The following is a 17,915-nucleotide window of genomic DNA, read 5'->3' as shown; positions in this document are numbered from 1 at the left end:
GAAACTTCAAAGTTAATTCTGATTTACAATTGATTGAGTCGTCAACGAAAATGAATTCAAAGTGAAATCAACAAAACTTTTAACCATCTAATTGGATTATGTAGTTCTGTCCTTGAGCTGTTGTCTATTAATGTTCTGTATTATGTCATGTTTCATGTTTTGTGTGGACCCCAGGAAGAGTAGCTGCTGCTTTTGCAACAGCTAATGGGGATCCTAATAAAATACCAAAATACCAAATTCTTGCACACAATAGATTTGACCATATCTGTGTGTTGCATAATGACGGTCATCTTGAGCCTCATTGTTTGTCAAACCTTACAGTATACAGCCCCATCCCCCAGTTTAAGTATCGGGGTTTCTGCTGGGCTGAAGCACGAATCCCAAACTGCCCCTTTAAGACTAGATTGGCAGTGCGTAGGAGATGCTGTTGTACAGTAAGCCTACATTCTTGACATCTGAAAACAGAAATGTTGATGTGAAATGTTGCAGAGCGTGTTCTGTGCATGTGTGTGTGTGTGGGGGTTAAACAATGGGAGCTGTTTGCAATGGTGTTAAGGAATTTACCTGCAATAACACAGATCCGTTCAGATAAACCTGCTACTAGTTTTTTACAGGTTACGTAACTACATCTCAAACTGGGTTTTAAGTGGTCAAAAGTGATTTATTTTTTTAAAAACCTTTTTTTTTAAACCAACCATGTAACTGCATGTGCCTTACGCACATGGGCGAGTCAGTGCCACATTCATTTTTGCCAAAAGAAAAGGTCATCCTGCAAATCCATGCCATGGCGGCACAATAGAAATCTATGCCATGGTGCCACATTAGAAATCTATGCCATGGTGGCACATTAGAAATCTATGCCATTGTGCCACATTAGAAATCTATGCCATGGTGGCACATTATAAATCTATGCCATGGTGGCACATTAGAAGTCTATGCCATGGTGCCACAATAGAAGTATATGCCATGGTGGCACATTAGACACCTATGCCATTGTGCCACATTAGAAATCTATGCCATGGTGGCACATTATAAATCTATGCCATGGTGGCTCATTAGAAATATATGCCATGGTGCCATATTAGAAGTCTATGCCATGGTGGCACATTAGAAATCTATGCCATGGTGGCACATTAGAAATATATGCCATGGTGGCACATTATAAATAAATGCCATGGTGGCACATTAGAAAGCTATGCCATGGTGCCACATTAGAAGTCTATGCCATGATGGCACAATAGAAATCTATGCCATGGTGGCACATTAGAAATATATGCCATGGTCGCACATAAGAAATATATGCCATGGTGCCATATTAGAAGTATATGCCATTGTGGCACATTAGACATCTATGCCATGGTGGCACATTAGAAATCTATGCCATTGTGGCACATTAGAAATCTATTCCATGGTGGCACATTAGAAATCTATAACATGGTGGCACATTAGAAATCTATGCCATGGTGGCACATTAGAAATCTATGCCATGGTGCCACATTAGAAGTCTATGCCATGATGGCACATTAGAAATCTATGCCATGGTGGCACATTAGAATTATATGCCATGGTGGCACATTAGAAATCTATGCCATGGTGGCACATTAGAAATCTATGCCATGGTGCCACGTTAGAAATCTATGCCATGGTGGCACATAAGAAATCTATGCCATGGTGCCATGTTATAAATCTATGCCATGGTGCCACGTTAGACATCTATGCCATGGTGGCACATTAGAAATATATGCCATGGTGGCACATTAGAAATATATGCCATGGTGGCACATTGTCACGCCCTGGCTCTGGGGACACTGTTATGTTGAGCCAGGGTGTGTAGATCTATGTTCCCTATTTCTATGTTGGCCTGAGTGACTCCCAATCAGAGGCAACGAGTGTCAGCTGTTTGCTGGTTGTCTCTGATTGGGAGCCATATTTAAACTGTCGGTTTTTCCTTTGTTTTTGTGGGTTCTTGTTTCAAGTTGGTTGAGTTTGACCGTGAACTGTCACGTTACCGTCTTTGTTGTTTTGATCGTGTTTTCGCTCAATAAAGAGTATGTTTGCCTGCAACGCTGCGCCTTGGTCCTCATCTGTTCCTGACGATCGTGACACACATTAGAAATCTATGCCATGGTGCCACGTTAGACATCTATGCCATGGTGGCACATTAGAAATCTATGCCATGGTGGCACATTAGAAATCTATGCCATGGTGCCACATTAGAAATCTATGCCATGGTGGCACATTAGAAATCTATGCCATGGTGCCATATTAGAAATCAATGCCATGGTGGCACATTAGAAATCTATGCCATGGTGGCACATTAGAAATATATGCCATGGTGGCACATTAGAAATCTATGCCATGGTGGCACATTAGAAATCTATGCCATGGTGGCACATTAGAAATCTATGCCATGGTGGCACATTAGAAATCTATGCCATGGTGCCACATTAGAAATCTATGCCATGGTGGCACATTAGAAATCTATGCCATGGTGCCATATTAGAAATCAATGCCATGGTGGCACATTAGAAATCTATGCCATGGTGGCACATTAGAAATATATGCCATGGTGGCACATTAGAAATCTATGCCATGGTGCCACGTTATAAATCTATGCCATGGTGCCACGTTAGACATCTATGCCATGTGGCACATTAGAAATATATGCCATGGTGGCACATTAGAAATCTATGCCATGGTGCCACGTTAGAAATCTATGCCATAGTGGCACATTAGAAATGTATGCCATTGTGCCACATTAGAAATCTATGCCATGGTGCCACATTAGAAATATATGCCATGGTGGCACATTAGACATCTATGCCATAGTGGCACATGAGAAATCTATGCCATGGTGCCACGTTAGAAATCTATGCCATGGTGGCACATTAGAAATCTATGCCATGGTGCCATGTTAGAAATCAATGCCAAGGTGGCACATTATAAATCTATGCCATGGTGGCACATTAGAAATATATGCCATGGTGGCACATTAGAAATATATGCCATGGTGCCACGTTATAAATCTATGCCATGGTGCCACGTTAGAAATATATGCCATGGTGGCACATTAGAAATATATGCCATGGTGGCACATTAGAAATCTATGCCATGGTGCCACATTAGAAATCTATGCCATAGTGACACATTAGAAATGTATGCCATTGTGGCACATTAGAAATCTATGCCATGGTGCCACATTAGAAATCTATGCCATGGTGGCATATTAGAAATCTATGCCATGGTGGCACATTAGAAATCTATGCCATGGTGCCACATTAGAAATCTATGCCATGGTGGCACATGAGAAATCTATGCCATGGTGCCACGTTAGAAATCTATGCCATGGTGGCACATTAGAAATCTATGCCATGGTGGCACATTAGAAATCTATGCCATAGTGCCACGTTAGAAATCTATGCCATAGTGGCACATTAGAAATGTATGCCATTGTGGCACATTAGAAATCTATGCCATGGTGCCATGTTAGAAATCAATGCCATGGTGGCACATTAGAAATCTATGCCATGGTGCCACGTTATAAATCTATGCCATGGTGCCACGTTAGACATCTATGCCATGGTGGCACATTAGAAATATATGCCATGGTGGCACATTAGAAATCTATGCCATGGTGCCACGTTAGAAATCTATGCCATAGTGGCACATTAGAAATCTATGCCATTGTGGCACATTAGAAATCTATTTCATGGTGGCACATTAGACATCTATGCCATAGTGGCACATGAGAAATCTGTGCCATGGTGCCACGTTAGAAATCTATTTCATGGTGGCACATTAGAAATCTATGCCATGGTGGCACATTAGAAATCCCCTCTTTCTTTTATTGTGCTCATCATTAATGCAATGTTCGGTCCTTATCAATGAACGAGCAGGCTGATTTCTTCCACTCCTGTAGATAAATAAAATGTTATTAATAGGCATACAAATGTTTGAACTACTTAATAAATTAGTGAAGTGTCAAAACAGCTGGGTCAAATTGACACGAAAGTGGTTTAAATGGTTAATGCAACGTGATCAAGTTGATGTGGTATAGTAAAGTAACATTAGCACAATGTTGACTCAACCGATGGTTGCCAGCCAGGTGGAAAGTCCAGGACTAGATACATAAATAGCTTGTATTTATTCTTGATAAAACAGATGAAAATACCCTCAATTAAAAGGTGACATTCTGTACTGTCGCCTCATATTCATCATTTGATCTCAAATCCAAAATGCTGGAGTACAGAGCTTAATGTACAATTTCAGCTTCAGTGGTTAAGGTAAGGGTTAAGGTTTGGGATAGGGTTAAAACAGAAAAACAAATATTACCGAACAATTGCCTAGCACTGGGAGTGAACCTGCGATCCTCGGAGCCATAGTTCGCTGTTTAAGCCCATCATCAACCCCATCCCAAACGCCCTAGCTCATCGTGAACCTACTAGACGGTAATAGGCTCTCGCGTTGCCCCTAGTAGATGGTAGGAAGTTGCCATAGAAATAAAATTCCACCACATGCCATAATTTCACCATTTCAAATATGCCTAGACTTTCGCATTATTCACCCACCCATGACCAACCTCCCTACTTTTATTTCTGTTTTAAAGGGGCAATCAGCAGTAGAAACCATGACAAAGCATTTTCCCAGCCCCTGTTTTGGTTAAAAGCTGAGGGATGGGGCTGGAAAATGTAACCACTCTCATAATATATCAACAGCGCTATGGAAGCGAGTACTGACTATCCATGATATCAAAATTATAGTTTTAACCATGTTTTGAGGCTATATAGTGTTTGTTTACATTTATGTTGTTTACAAACATTGGAGTAAAACAAGCTTATATGTTGGGTCCTGATTGGGTACAACGGTTGAACCAAGCTCATGGGGCATTTATAAGTTATATTCTTCAAGAATTAATGGGTACCTATTGTGGGGATCCATTTTCTTACAACTAGATGTGATGCCTAGCTTAGAAAGAATACATTAATGATTAAACATAATAGGTTTGTGCTGTACTGATATATATTGTTTAACATAACAACCTGTGATTAATGTGAGGAACCGTTAGGGGGTAGGCTGAGATAGACTTGTGACTCACACACACATACTGCCTCTTTGTTAAACTGCTCAAGGACATGTGTACTGTAATAAAAACAACTAATGCCCGGCAACAGGGATGCGCCAAGGGGCTGGGACCAGCCTGAGCGCCAACGATAGGTTGGGTAAGTTTAAACCACACCCAGCCTCTACTCTGACAGGCCCAGCCTGGAGCAGGAACTATCACTGTCAGAGTATTAAAGAAGAACCTTGGGTTGAAAAAGTTAGTTCTCTGTCTGCCCTGCGTGGTGTTTCAGTGGGCCCGTATATACGAACATCATATTTACCATTCAAGTGTTTGCATTAATTAAAATACTAGTCTATCTTAGAAGACGTGTATTGACCTCTTTTTGTTCCTATACCAGATTTGAATTGACGCAACTTGACACTATCATTTACTTATAGGTCTAAAAATGGATGTTGCAACTGCTGATTGCCCCTTTAAGTAACCAGACCATTCGTACATATGATATGTCTTGGAGGTACACAAAAAAACGTAATATCTTTTGTTTAGCTCTGAGGCCAGACAGTTTTTTTTTTTTACTGACACAAATGAGAAAATAAAATAAATACGCCATTTACAAACATAAAGTAATCACACCCTTTTGTTTGCAAGGACTGTCGTGGAAATTCTAATCAAAAGGAAGAGAGGCTGCAGATTCTTCAAACAATCATACTTTAATATCGATTAATTATTGCAATAATGGAGCTGGTCAACGAACCACCCGTAGGTGATTTGTTGAGAGCCCAACAATACAAAACATTTTGAGGTCTTATATAGTATTCCTAAAAATGCTGTGTCCTGGCTGGTTCCACCCTCCCCGGCAGATCGGGGCATCATGAGCTACCTTGTGTTCATCTTGTGGTTATGTGTATCGGGTGTGTGAGATCATAGCGCTCAAACAAGTGATGACGTTACTCCGTTCTGCTGATAGATTTGTCAATGATGCTCAAGCCAGCCTCTGTCCACTTCATATCTCCACACAGCTGTGCCCTTGAAGATACGAAAAGAACAGGATAGACCAAAAACGCGTCACTCTCAGACGGCCCTTTGTCTTGGCCGTGTGACTAAGTTGAACAGAGGCAGAGTGGAAAAATACCAGCTTCTTCTTCTTAGTGGAAATGTACAGGTTGAAGGCTAATACAGTGCATTTGCATAACAAAGCTTAGTGTTAAGAACTATTACATTAATTATTCATTACATTGTTTTCTGCTATAAAAGCTTAAAGAGGTTTATACAGGGTTTTTTCCCTCACAGCACCACCTCCTTCAAAATATAGATACAAATAGGGCAGGTTTCCAGGAAACAGATTAGGCATAGTCCTGTACTAAAAAGCACTTCAAATGGAGAAACTCCATTGCACATGCTTCTTAATCCAGGAATAAACTGTAGTATCGAGTAAAAGTTGCTAGTCATTGCTGATAAACAAAGGAGTCCGCTCATACTGAACCTTGATCATAAGTTTATTCATATCACAAGCTTTCAGCATGAGTTACAGGTGTCAAGATCACCCGGAGAGCAACGTCCCAGATTGCAATGGCTGCTCTAACCTCTTCTTCCTCCAGCATATACTTATAAACAATGCAAAAACATGGGTTGCTCCCTCTGCTGTCCAATCACCTGTCTCCCCTGGGACGTCACCCTACAAATGGCTACTTTTGAACTAGAATAAACATTCTTTCAGTTCCACTTAAAACCCATTAACAAAGACATAATCCTAATACACTACAAAACGTAATCTGTGTCCTGGAAACCCGCCCATAGGCTTTCAGACAGAACACATCAATTAAACATTTCTGTTGTTTACAGTTTGTAATGTTTATGAAAATCTGAGTTAAGGGGAAACTTAAGGGGAAACGCCCCATTTTCACATATGTTGACTTTGGGGTGATGCTGGAGATAATGAATATGAAGTTGAATTTATTTTAAATTTCCCTTTAATTGTATGGTAAAACAGATAAAAACTTTGATTACTTGAATACATTTGACCTACACTCATATGTACCAGTGGAGGATGCTGAGGGGAGGATGGCTCATAATAATGGCAGAAGCAGAGTAAATGAAATGGCATCCAACACCTGGAAACCATGTGTTTGATGTATTTGATACCATTCCACTGATTCCACTCCAGTCATTACCACGGGCCTGTTATCCCCAATTAAGGTCCCACCAACCTCCTGTGATATGTACAGTATTTGGACAGAGAAGCATTTGTTTTTAAAATGTCCTCTATTTTGGATTTTGGATGAAGAAGCCCATATTTATTCTGAGCTTCTTAACTAACTCATCAATATGGTTTTTAAAAGACAGCTTTTCATCTATCCAGATGCACAGATATTTGTAAGCAGAGACACGATCAATGCATTTCAATGCAGACTTGCTATTGTTTCCAATCGCCACCACTTCAAATACATAATTTCTATTAAAACCAAAATGCTCTCTGTACAGGACTGAACAACTGCTCTACAGTGTATGTCTATATTCTTTAACACAATGTACAGGACTGAAGGACTGCACTACAGTGTATTTCTATCTTCTTTAACACAAAGCAATAGTGTTTTCTAAAGTATGAGCCTTAGCTCCCTATTACACTTCCAAACTGATGTGTTTTATCTTTGTCCTTCTAGTTTCAGCCTGAGTCTGAACCTGGTGTTCATAGCTGGATGTCTCCTGATGTGTTGAGTGGTGGTCTACTGTTCCCGGACATCAAAGGTCAAATATCTCTGACCTCCGACTTCTAAGGAGAGCTGTCCTTACATGGGACACTAAAAGTGGAATCGGAAATATGGCAATTATATCTATGGCAAGACATGCTGTCCACTTTGTTTTACTGTGGGAGAATGTTTATCACTTTAAAATAAATGTTGGGGGAAGAAAGTTTATCACTAAAATAAATGTTGGGGGGAGAAAGTTTATCACTTTAAAATAAATGTTGGGGGGAGAAAGTTTATCACTAAAATAAATGTTGGGGGGAGAAAGTTTATCACTAAAATAAATGTTGGAGGGAGAAAGTGTATCACTTTAAAATACATTTTTGGGGGAGAAAGTTTATCACTTTAAAATAAATGTAATGAATAAGCATTAATAAACTGTCAGTATTGTAAGTACAACGAATGAGTACCAAAGCATGAATCATGTATTAGCATTAGGCTACATGGGAACGTACTTTTCAACCCACTTTAGCTGTGTTTTAATTCATGCAGTATTATGCACGATATCTTTTGGGGAAAAACACTTGGTGACGTGTACTTCAATAAATGTTCCTTAAGGTTGGTCTCCTTTTCTTTGGTGGAAATTTACCTGAAAGCAAGTGGCCTCAAAGTACCACAAGATGGGCTGGCCCTTGGCTCTCACAGAAGGCTCCATCATGCAGGCCTCCTACCAGACTGAGTATGTCATGCATACAGTCACCGCTCACACAACGAGTAGCTGGGTTGGAATGTTGTTGTGACACACAAGCAGAGCATCTTACTGTCTCTCCTTCTGTCCCTCCTTCACTTCTCTCTCTCTCTCTCTCTCTCTCTCTCTCTCTTTCTTTCTCTTTCTCTCCCCATCTCTTTCTCTCCCCATCTCTTTCTCTCTCTCTCTCTCTCGCTCTTTCTCTCCCTCCCTCATTCCTTCCCTACCTCCTAGCGCAGTTGACTTCCGTCGGTCTAATCTGTCAATGTTATTTCTGAAGGAAGTCATTAGACCAATATTTGTCTATCATACTTATATTGGCCATATACCACAAACCCCTGAGGTGCCTTATTGCTATTATAAACGGGTTACCAATGTAATTAGAGCAGTAAAAATACATGTTTTGTCATACCCATGGTATACGGTCTGATATACCACGGCTGTCAGCCAATCAGTATTCAGAGCTCGAACCACCCAGTTTATAAAAGTTGTTATTTGTCTTTAGCGGATGTACCAAATTCAGTTGATGTAAATGTATTCCTTTATTGCCATTGTACCAGGTCGTTGGCTCCTCCTCAATCATTACATAGTGTTACGATGAAATCACAAGATTTGGCTAATATTTGATTCCACTCTACTAAGCTTTATAAGAGTAGAACGTTGAAGTTTCACAAATTCTCAATTGTATTTCGGAATATTTTGTGATTGTTTTAATTCCTTAGGGATTGTGGATTGGGTCTTCCTAATGGGGGGTTTCTAAAACCACATAAGTAGGCACCAGTGGAGGCTGCTGAGGGGAGGACGGCTCATAATAATGTTTTTCATGCATCTGGCCCCGTGTAGCTCAGTTGGTAGAGCATGGCGCTTGCAACACCAGGGTTGTGGGTTCGATTCCCACGGGGGGCCAGTATGAAAAAATTATGTATGCACTCACTAACTGTAAGTCGCTCTGGATAAGAGCGTCTGCTAAATGATGTAAATGTAATTCCATTCACGTCATTATTATGAGCCGTCCTCCCTTCAGTAGCCTCCACTGGTGGCACCCCTTGACTTTTTCTCAATTTTGTTGTGTTACAGCCTGAATTTAAAATTGATTAAATTGAGATTTTGTGTCACTGGCCTACACACAATACCCCATAATTTCAAAGTGTCATTATGTTTTTACAAATTAATAAAAAATGAAAAGCTGAAATGTCTTGAGTCAATAAGTATTCAACCCCTTTGTTATGGCAAGCCTAAATAAGTTAGGAGTAAAAATGTGCTTAACAAGTCACATATGTTGCATTGACTCACTCTGTGTGCAATAATAGTGCTTAACATGATTTTTGAATGACTACGTCATCTCTGTACCCGACACATACAATTATCTGTAAGGTCCCTCAGTCAAGTAGTGAATTTCAAACAGATTCATCCACAAATACCAAGGAGGTTTTCCAATGCCTCGCAAAGAAGGGCACCTATTGGTAGATACAAATTTTTTCAAAAGTAGACATTAAAGATCCCTTTGAGCATGGTGAAGTTATTAATTACACTTTGGATGGTGTGTCAAATACATCAAACACATGGTTTGATGCCATTCCATTTGCTCCATTCCAGCCATTATTATGAGTCGTCCTCCCCTCAGCAGCCTCCACTGAGCTAAGCATTGGCAAAATCCTAGAGGAAAACCTGGAGTTGCTTACCAAGAAAACAATGAATGTTCCTCAGTGGCCGAGTTTCAGTTTTGACTTATATCTACTTGAAAATCTATGGCAAGACTTGAAAATGGTTGTCTAGCAATGATCAACAACCAATTTGACAGAGCTTGAAGAATAATGGGCAAATGTTGCACAATCCAGGTGTGGAAAGCTCTTAGGAGAGACTTACCCAGAAAGACTCAAAACAGTATTCTCTGCCAAAGGTGCTTCTACAAAGTATTGACTCAGGGGTGCGATATTTTTCCATTTCATTTTCAATAAATTGGCAAAAATATATAAAAACATGTTTTCATTGTGTGTAGATGGGTGAGACAAATGTCATCCATTTTGAATTCAGGCTGTAACACAAAATGGGGAATAAATCAAGGGGTATGAATACTTTCTGAAGGCACTGTATGTACTATCATGCCATAAAATAAAACAATAAAATGTTATTGCTGTAGTGGTGACGTTGTAATACCTGGGAACTCCACATGGTGGCAGGCAGTACCCTGTGATTACAGAGCATACAGCACCTTGCACATTTTCAGCTTCCAGTCTGGCATTTTTTTCTTTCTTTTTTCCACTGATCAACATAATATACCACACCATTTACAAGTTAAATAAAATCACGAAATTGATCAACAAATTAATGATTGTATTGGATAAGAGTCAAAAATAAAATCTGGGAATTGATTAACAACTTAATGATTGTATTGGATAAGACTGTACAGACAACTGTACAGACGTCAATGTATTCTGGATCAGTAAAATAATCATTGGTCGCATCGTTTTATAAAAAAATGTTTAATGTATTTTCATTTCTCAAAATAACAAAAATGGCATTACATGCATGTTCAACACAAATATAAACCTACAAATCAAGCAAGACTTGAGACACGAGATCTGCATAAAACGATCATGATCCGTTAACCGGTGAGTCTTCATCCATATCCTCAGACTCTTCTTCCTCAGACTCTTGTTCTTCTTCTTCCTCCACCTCCTTGACATCTTCTACATCCTCCACCTTTCCTTGTACTTCCTCCACCTTTCCTTGTACTTCCTCCACCTTTCCTTGTACTTCCTCCACTACTTCCTTTTCCATCTCCTCCACTCCATTTCCTTCCTCCATCTGTATCTCTGGTTCCATTTGCACAACCCCGTTCTCCTCCTCTTCCTCCTCCTCCTCCTCCACCACCATTTCCGGGGGGACTGCAACAAGAGAAATAAAGACAGGAAACAGTCAAAAAACCATACATGCAAACCCCTCTGCACCATAACGCTGTTTACTTCATCCATCGCTGACTCTACATTTAAATACTCAAGACAACGCAGGACATGACAGACACGGCATGTCCAAGGCATGTACTGTATATGAGAAGATGTAGTCGCCTGTACAGACCTTGTCTGACGTCCCGCCCAGGGATCTGACCAGCCTGGAGCATCCCCTTCAACCTCTCCACCTCGGCCAGAGACGAGGCGTTAGCTATAGCATTCTGGGTAGGGCACAGAACAGATGTATAAGTTCATGCATATAGAACCATTACAGTAGATAGGCATTTTGGTTTCACATTTGTTTAGCTGAACAGACCCTTTTTGAAAGGACCATTAGAGTAGATTGCCAGTCCCCTTTTACATTCATTTGTTTAGCAGACCATAAATTGACCATTACAATTGTGAAAATTAAGTTAGGTCAGTGGAATGTTGGTATAGAAACTGAACTGTCCACACCATAGTGTGAAAACAATGCGGTAGATCTAATCTATGTGTTGCAATGAGTTCCAACACACAATCCATGGAATGGAAGCTAGCCAAAAGGAACAAACTGCACAGCGAGTGTACATTTTCTGGCGCTAAATAAATAAATGTTGACGTGCCTTAATCGCTTCCACGTCAGCGGGAGACGGTCCCATCTTCTTCTTCTCAGGCTGCTGCACGGCAGCTCCGGGGGTGAACCTGAGAACGCAGACCAGCGGAGTTAGAGAACATGGAGGGGATGGGTGCTTCTCTAGCCTCTCAACCAGTGTAGTATCTCAGGTGTAGTATCTTTTCTTGGTGAGTCAAATAAACTGATACGACAGGAAATGCCAGAGACGGCGCTCCTAAGAAACACTGTTGCATGGGGGCACACAATTTTTTTTTTGGGGGGGGGGGGGTTTACAGCAGTTGGGTCACCACATATTTAAATACTCCAGTTCCTAAGCAACACCCCATCTACAAGAGTGATTGGTGGTGCAGCTAGTCTGATTCTAGAGTGTTCCGGTGATTTTCCCGACACCCCCACCAGCCAGTGTCCAGTGATTCTAAGGAGCTGCCGTCTGACTGGGACTTTCATCTTACGTTTTGGTCCGCTTGGCAATATCCTTTGCAAGCTGAGCACCTCGTTTGCCCTTGAACATTTTCTCCGCCTCCTGACGCTCCTATGGTAATACATCACAGTTAAAGTGAGAGCTTTTCCAATCATCAGACAACGAGACCTTCACGAGAAGGACTGGGATTGGCTGACTGACGTTTGGGAGAAACATACAAATACACCATTCTCTTAGCATGCCTAGGAAGACAGATATCTACTCCTATACATTTCCTTCTATTCTGCAGGCTTCTGTATCACTGCACTGCAAAGATGAAAAACTAGGGGCTTTGTAGGCCAAGTCCAACAGTATGTGATTGTATGCACTAACTAAAGGCCTACATCATTACATTTCATACAACCTGACTTGTGTTATAGACGACAACCCTTTGGTCCTGGTAATGACAACGCTTTTCTATAAAGCTACAACTCCTAGTTTCTGAACCATGGAATGCACTTACCTTTAACTTGACCTTCTGGAAGTCAAGCACGTGAATCTGGGGGATTTTGTTGATGACATAGAGCCTGTAGTGCTTCTTGTTGGTCACTGGATTCCTTAGGAGGCTGAGATATCACAAAAGCAGAGATTACGATTTTGACTCACAAAACACAGGATTTAGGTGCACAAATATAGCAACTCATCTTGTCCTGCAATTTACAGTGAAATTGATAGCAACATAATGCATAAATCTGACTTAACTAGGTGTTGTAGTAGAGGAAAGTACTGATCATTAGATACCTGAGAAGGGTCAATGTCTTCACTGAGGCTAGCGGATCCAAATCACCCTGGAGGTAAAAGCACATTTAAAAACATGACAACACAATAACAACAAATCGATGGTTCAACCACTGTGATTCAACACACACGCACACTCATGTCACAAATCTTGCTAAATTACAGCACAGGTAATATTTCTCAAATCAACAACATGCATAAGTAAAATGCTCCCAATCTGTAATCATTTAAAATGATCTGATCAGATAAGCTCTTGACGCATTCACTGATGGGATTGGTATGTGTGATAACTCACCAATTCCTGGATGTTGTTGCTTGTGAGGATCAGCTCCCTCATACTCGGCAGTGCCTGTTCAAGGTTTTCACCAACACGACTGTGGGGAGCACATTGTTTACAAAACAGTGATAGCTAGCTAGCTAGGAAGCTAACCTTAGCAGACAACACAGGTCACGTTAGCTAATTAAAACGAATTCTATCAATCCTAGACAACATACATTTGCTGCGAAAGTTACCATATTCTGTTGTTGTTCATGAGCAACGTTTTGAGCCTCTTGAGCAAAGGGAAGCCGTCCAATTTTCTGATTTCATTGTCAGAGAAATCGATGGTATCAAACTGGTCAAGTGTAGCCCCGAGGTTTTCAAGTACAGGAATTTTGTAACCTAAATGAGAGCAGAGCATAACAGCATACGGTTAGCCGGCTAGTTTGGGTGATGTAGCTAGTACTGCCTGCATAGTTAGCATAGTTACCGCTAGTAGTTAGCCAGTTAGCAAGCACTATATATCACTTATTACAGTGCGAAGGCCTAGCCAACCAGTTAGCTTTTCTCGTTAGCTAGCATGAAATGCGCAGGTTAAGATTTACCTCGCAGATCCAGCTCCCTGTCGCGCACGGGGTTTGTGTACTGAGCAGCCTGCTCAATTAGCTCTGCCGATAATTTTACCATATCGACGACTAACTGGGAAACAAAAAAATAGTTTATAAGCGGGTTTCTTGATTTCAAAAAATCCACAATCCTTACTATGCTTTTTCAACACGCTGCCGCCCGGAAGTAAGACTACTCCCATAATGCAACTCAGTGGAAAATAAATAACTCAAATTTCATCGCGCGCCCTCTAGCGCTGAGAACTCAGAGGTTCAATCAGTATGTCTGATTATGACTGATTATCATTCAAAGATAACTGTCACGGACTCACGGGGGTGACTATGTATTTTTCTAGAAGCTGCTCAGAACCTTATTCACTTGGTAAGTGTTTCACCACACCGAGATACATGCACACCTCTTTTACCCCTTCTTCTACAGTCAGTGCTATCTGGAATCCTTGGGAAGTCCCTACCCTAAACCCTAACCGTACCCTAACCCTAACCCTAACCTTAAACATTTAAAATGTAAACTTCAATGGGTTAGGGACCAAGGATCGCAGATAGAACGGACACTTCTTCTTGTAACTTTCTGGCAGGCTAGATACTTTCTGGCTTATTGCTGCCTTTCACAGGTCAGCGTAGGTATTATCCCACTGGTATTATCAGAGAGGAAGAGGCAAGATTATAATTGAGGTAAGTGGGATTGCACGGTCAAACTACGTCTCTTCATTTGGTTGAATTTTAGTCATTTAGCAGACGCTCTTATCCAGAGGGACTTACAGTAGTGAGTACCTACATTTTCATATTTCTTCCAACTGGCCCCCGTGGGAATCAAATCCACAACCCTGGGGTTGCAAGTGCCATGCTCTACTAACTGAGCCACACGAATATAAATAAGTGAGTGCAGTGATCTTTTGGTTTCTCAGTTAAGGCACCTTCTTTGAAAGTCACCTATGCATAACATGTTTCGAAATTACAATTAGATATCCTCTTTTGATACATAATGATAATTCCATTGAGCGTGTTATTTGCCCACAGCTAGGTTACTAATAGATCTTTCTCAGCTTCACCTGGCCAAAAACTTCAAAGGACGGTAAGCAGGGCAACTCATCCTCATCTTTTCTATAATTGGGAACAGTTTCCATTTCTTCCTTCTCAAATCATCTGATGTGGGGTCATCCTTTTATGGGTTATAAACTGACTGGTGCCTTAACTCTGCAATTGTGTGCTTGTTGTCTTTTAAAGGAGTAGTTCAATAATATAACATGGGTTCCGCGGGTGTATCCAGTGACCTGCTAGGTCAGCATTAAAATGAAATAAATGATTTAATCTTGAAGGGTAAGGAAGGGGGGGGGGGGGGGTATTTAAGGGATTTTCATACTTTTTCTAAAACTGTGTGGAGTGATTGAATGAATGTGTGTGGGACATTGATGGTGGAATATGTTGTGATGCAAAACAGTCGTTACAGATGAACATTAACATGTACAGTGCTATGAAAAAGTATTTGCCCCCTTTCTAATTTTCTCTACTTTTGCATATTTGTGATACTGAATGTTATCAGATCTTCAACCAAAACCTAATATTAGATAAAGGGAACATAAGTGAACAAATAACACAACAATTACATATTTATTTCATTTATTTCATAAACAAGGCAAGTCGTCCAGGTCCTGAGGCAGCAAAGCATCCCCAGTGTTTGGTTCTTCCAAGAGTCTTGATGATTATCCAGGTGCTTTTTGGCAAACTTGAGTCAACTTTTTGGACGAGATGGGTCCCATTATGCCTGGCGAAAACCAAACACTGCATTCCACAGTAAGAACATCATACCAAAGGTCAAGCATGGTGTTGGTGGTGGTGTGATGGTTTGGGGATGCTTTGCTGCCTCAGGACCTGGATGACTTGCCTTAATAGAAGGAACAATGAATTCTGCTCTGTATCAGAGAATTCTACAGGAGAATGTCAGACCATCCGTCTGTGAGCTGAAGCTGAAGCGCAGCTGGGTCATGCAGCAAGACAATGATCCAAAACGCACAATCAAGTCTACATGAAAATAGCTAAAAAGCAACAAATTGGAAGTTTTGGAATGGCCTAGTCCCAATTGAGATGTTGTGGCAGGACTTGAAACGAGCAGTTCATGCTTGAAAACCCACACGTCACTGAGTTAAAGCAGTTATGCATGGAAGAGTGGGCCAAAATTCCTCCACAGCGACGTGAGCGACTGATCAACAACTACAGGAAGCATTTGGTTGGAGTCATTGCAGCTAAAGGTGGCACAACCAGTTATTGAGTGTAAGGGGGCAATTACTTTTTCACACAGGGGAATTGGGTGTTGCATAACTTTGTTTATGAAATAAATATGTAATTGTTGTGTTATTTGTTCACTTATGTTCCCTTTATCTAATATTAGGTTTTGGTTGAAGATCTGATAACATTCAGTATCACAAATATGCAAAAGTAGAGAAAATTAGAAAGGGTAGAAAGGGGGCAAATACTTTTTCATAGCACTGTACATTTCCATACTGTCTGTCTCTCTTGTTTGTGATACTGGGAATAACAGCCCCATTACAGTTCAGTTCATCGTAAAAGATTACTCATGCACACAGGACCTATGTGCACTTTCATTGCTGATGATTATTGTCAACATTTCTGTTGACTGTCTTGTCTTGATGGTTACTGACCGAAACGTCGGCAATAAATATGCAGAGGTAATTGTGCGTGTGGGTGTAGTTTTACAATGATGTGATACTGAACATACTAAACTGTTTTAACTTCGCTAAGCTATCTGCCTTTAGTCTCTCTGGGATCTCTCGCTCTCCCCCACAGGTATGAACTCACTCTATCCAGGCTGAAGACAACCATCTAGAGCAGGGGTGTCAAACTCCTTCCATGGAGGGCCTAGTGTCTGCTGGTTTTCCATTTCAATTAAGACAACCAGGTGAGTTCCTTACTAATCAGTTACCTTAATTAATCAATCAAGTACAAGGGAAGAAGGAAAACCCACAGACACTCAGCCCTCCGTGGAATGAGTTTGACACGTGATCTAGAGGGAAGACCTTTACTCACCCAACAGCAGTAATGACGGCATGACTGTGTGAGAGAAGTCCTCATTAAAATAACTGCAGTGGATTCAGACACTATGAAGCTTTTCAACAAGACTGGAGGGACATGGAATCAGGCTCTTTCCACAGTATCTATTTTTATGCTCATTCCTCTCAGGGTCTGAAATGTGTAGTGATTCACACCAAAGGTGCAATACATTTGCCATTGTTGGTTGTCATTTTCCTGAACCAAATATATTAAACTTTTACAAGTTGCCCAGTTGACATTTTTGCCTTAAATTGAAATAATTGAAATAATAAAAAATCGAAGATGTCTTGATAGCATTAGTATTTCTGTACCACATCTAAATTAGTTCAGGTGCAAACATTTGTTTAAACTGAATGGAGTCCATCTCTGTACAATAACAGCAGTTCACATGAGTTCACACTAAATACCCCTGTCTTTGCCACGTCCCTCAACACATTTTTAAAAATGGGGGAAAACAGCATGTTAATGCAATATATTTATTTTCACTTTATTTTTACATTTATTGTAGGCCAACAGAGAATCATTATCACACGATTTAGCAGAACAGACAAATTCACTATTCATTAACCGAAAGGTTGTTAATCCCAATATATATGCATACAACAAGGTAAAGACCATGGTTTATGACCCACTTTGCAAGAATTGTGTTCTCTGAGAACAGCCAAAGGTGATTACTTTCTTAAAGTGAACTTTCACAAAACCTGATGA

General features: G+C 40.6%; 1 protein-coding gene across 1 annotated transcript; it reads right to left on the bottom strand.

The window, feature by feature from the left end:
• Window positions 1-10,958: 10,958 nt before the first annotated feature.
• snrpa1 (small nuclear ribonucleoprotein polypeptide A') lies at window positions 10,959-14,326 on the bottom strand. The gene is made up of 9 exons (XM_084154365.1): window positions 14,121-14,326; window positions 13,770-13,917; window positions 13,552-13,630; window positions 13,260-13,306; window positions 12,982-13,084; window positions 12,511-12,590; window positions 12,048-12,126; window positions 11,573-11,666; window positions 10,959-11,382 (listed from the first exon to the last, which is right to left on the bottom strand). Exons 1-9 carry the CDS (start codon window positions 14,200-14,202, stop codon window positions 11,090-11,092), a joined length of 1,005 nt encoding a protein of 334 aa, XP_084010491.1. The 5' UTR covers window positions 14,203-14,326; the 3' UTR covers window positions 10,959-11,089.
• Between the last annotated feature and the right edge of the window lie 3,589 nt (window positions 14,327-17,915).

This window comes from Coregonus lavaretus (assembly GCF_964263955.1).
Source record: "Coregonus lavaretus genome assembly, chromosome: 37".
Lineage (NCBI taxonomy): Eukaryota > Metazoa > Chordata > Actinopteri > Salmoniformes > Salmonidae > Coregonus > Coregonus lavaretus.
Note: the sequence above shows the minus strand (reverse complement) of the source record. Positions and strands in the feature narration are given on the sequence as shown.

Excerpts from the sequence above, each read along its gene's own strand:
- snrpa1 (XM_084154365.1), bottom strand. The coding sequence starts at position 14,202 with ATGGTAAAATTATCGGCAGAGCTAATTGAGCAGGCTGCTCAGTACACA. Across the intron at positions 13,631-13,769 it reads ATGAACAACAACAGAATATG|TCGTGTTGGTGAAAACCTTG; the intron begins GTAACTTTCGCA and ends TGCTCCCCACAG. Across the intron at positions 13,085-13,259 it reads AAGACATTGACCCTTCTCAG|CCTCCTAAGGAATCCAGTGA; the intron begins GTATCTAATGAT and ends GTGATATCTCAG.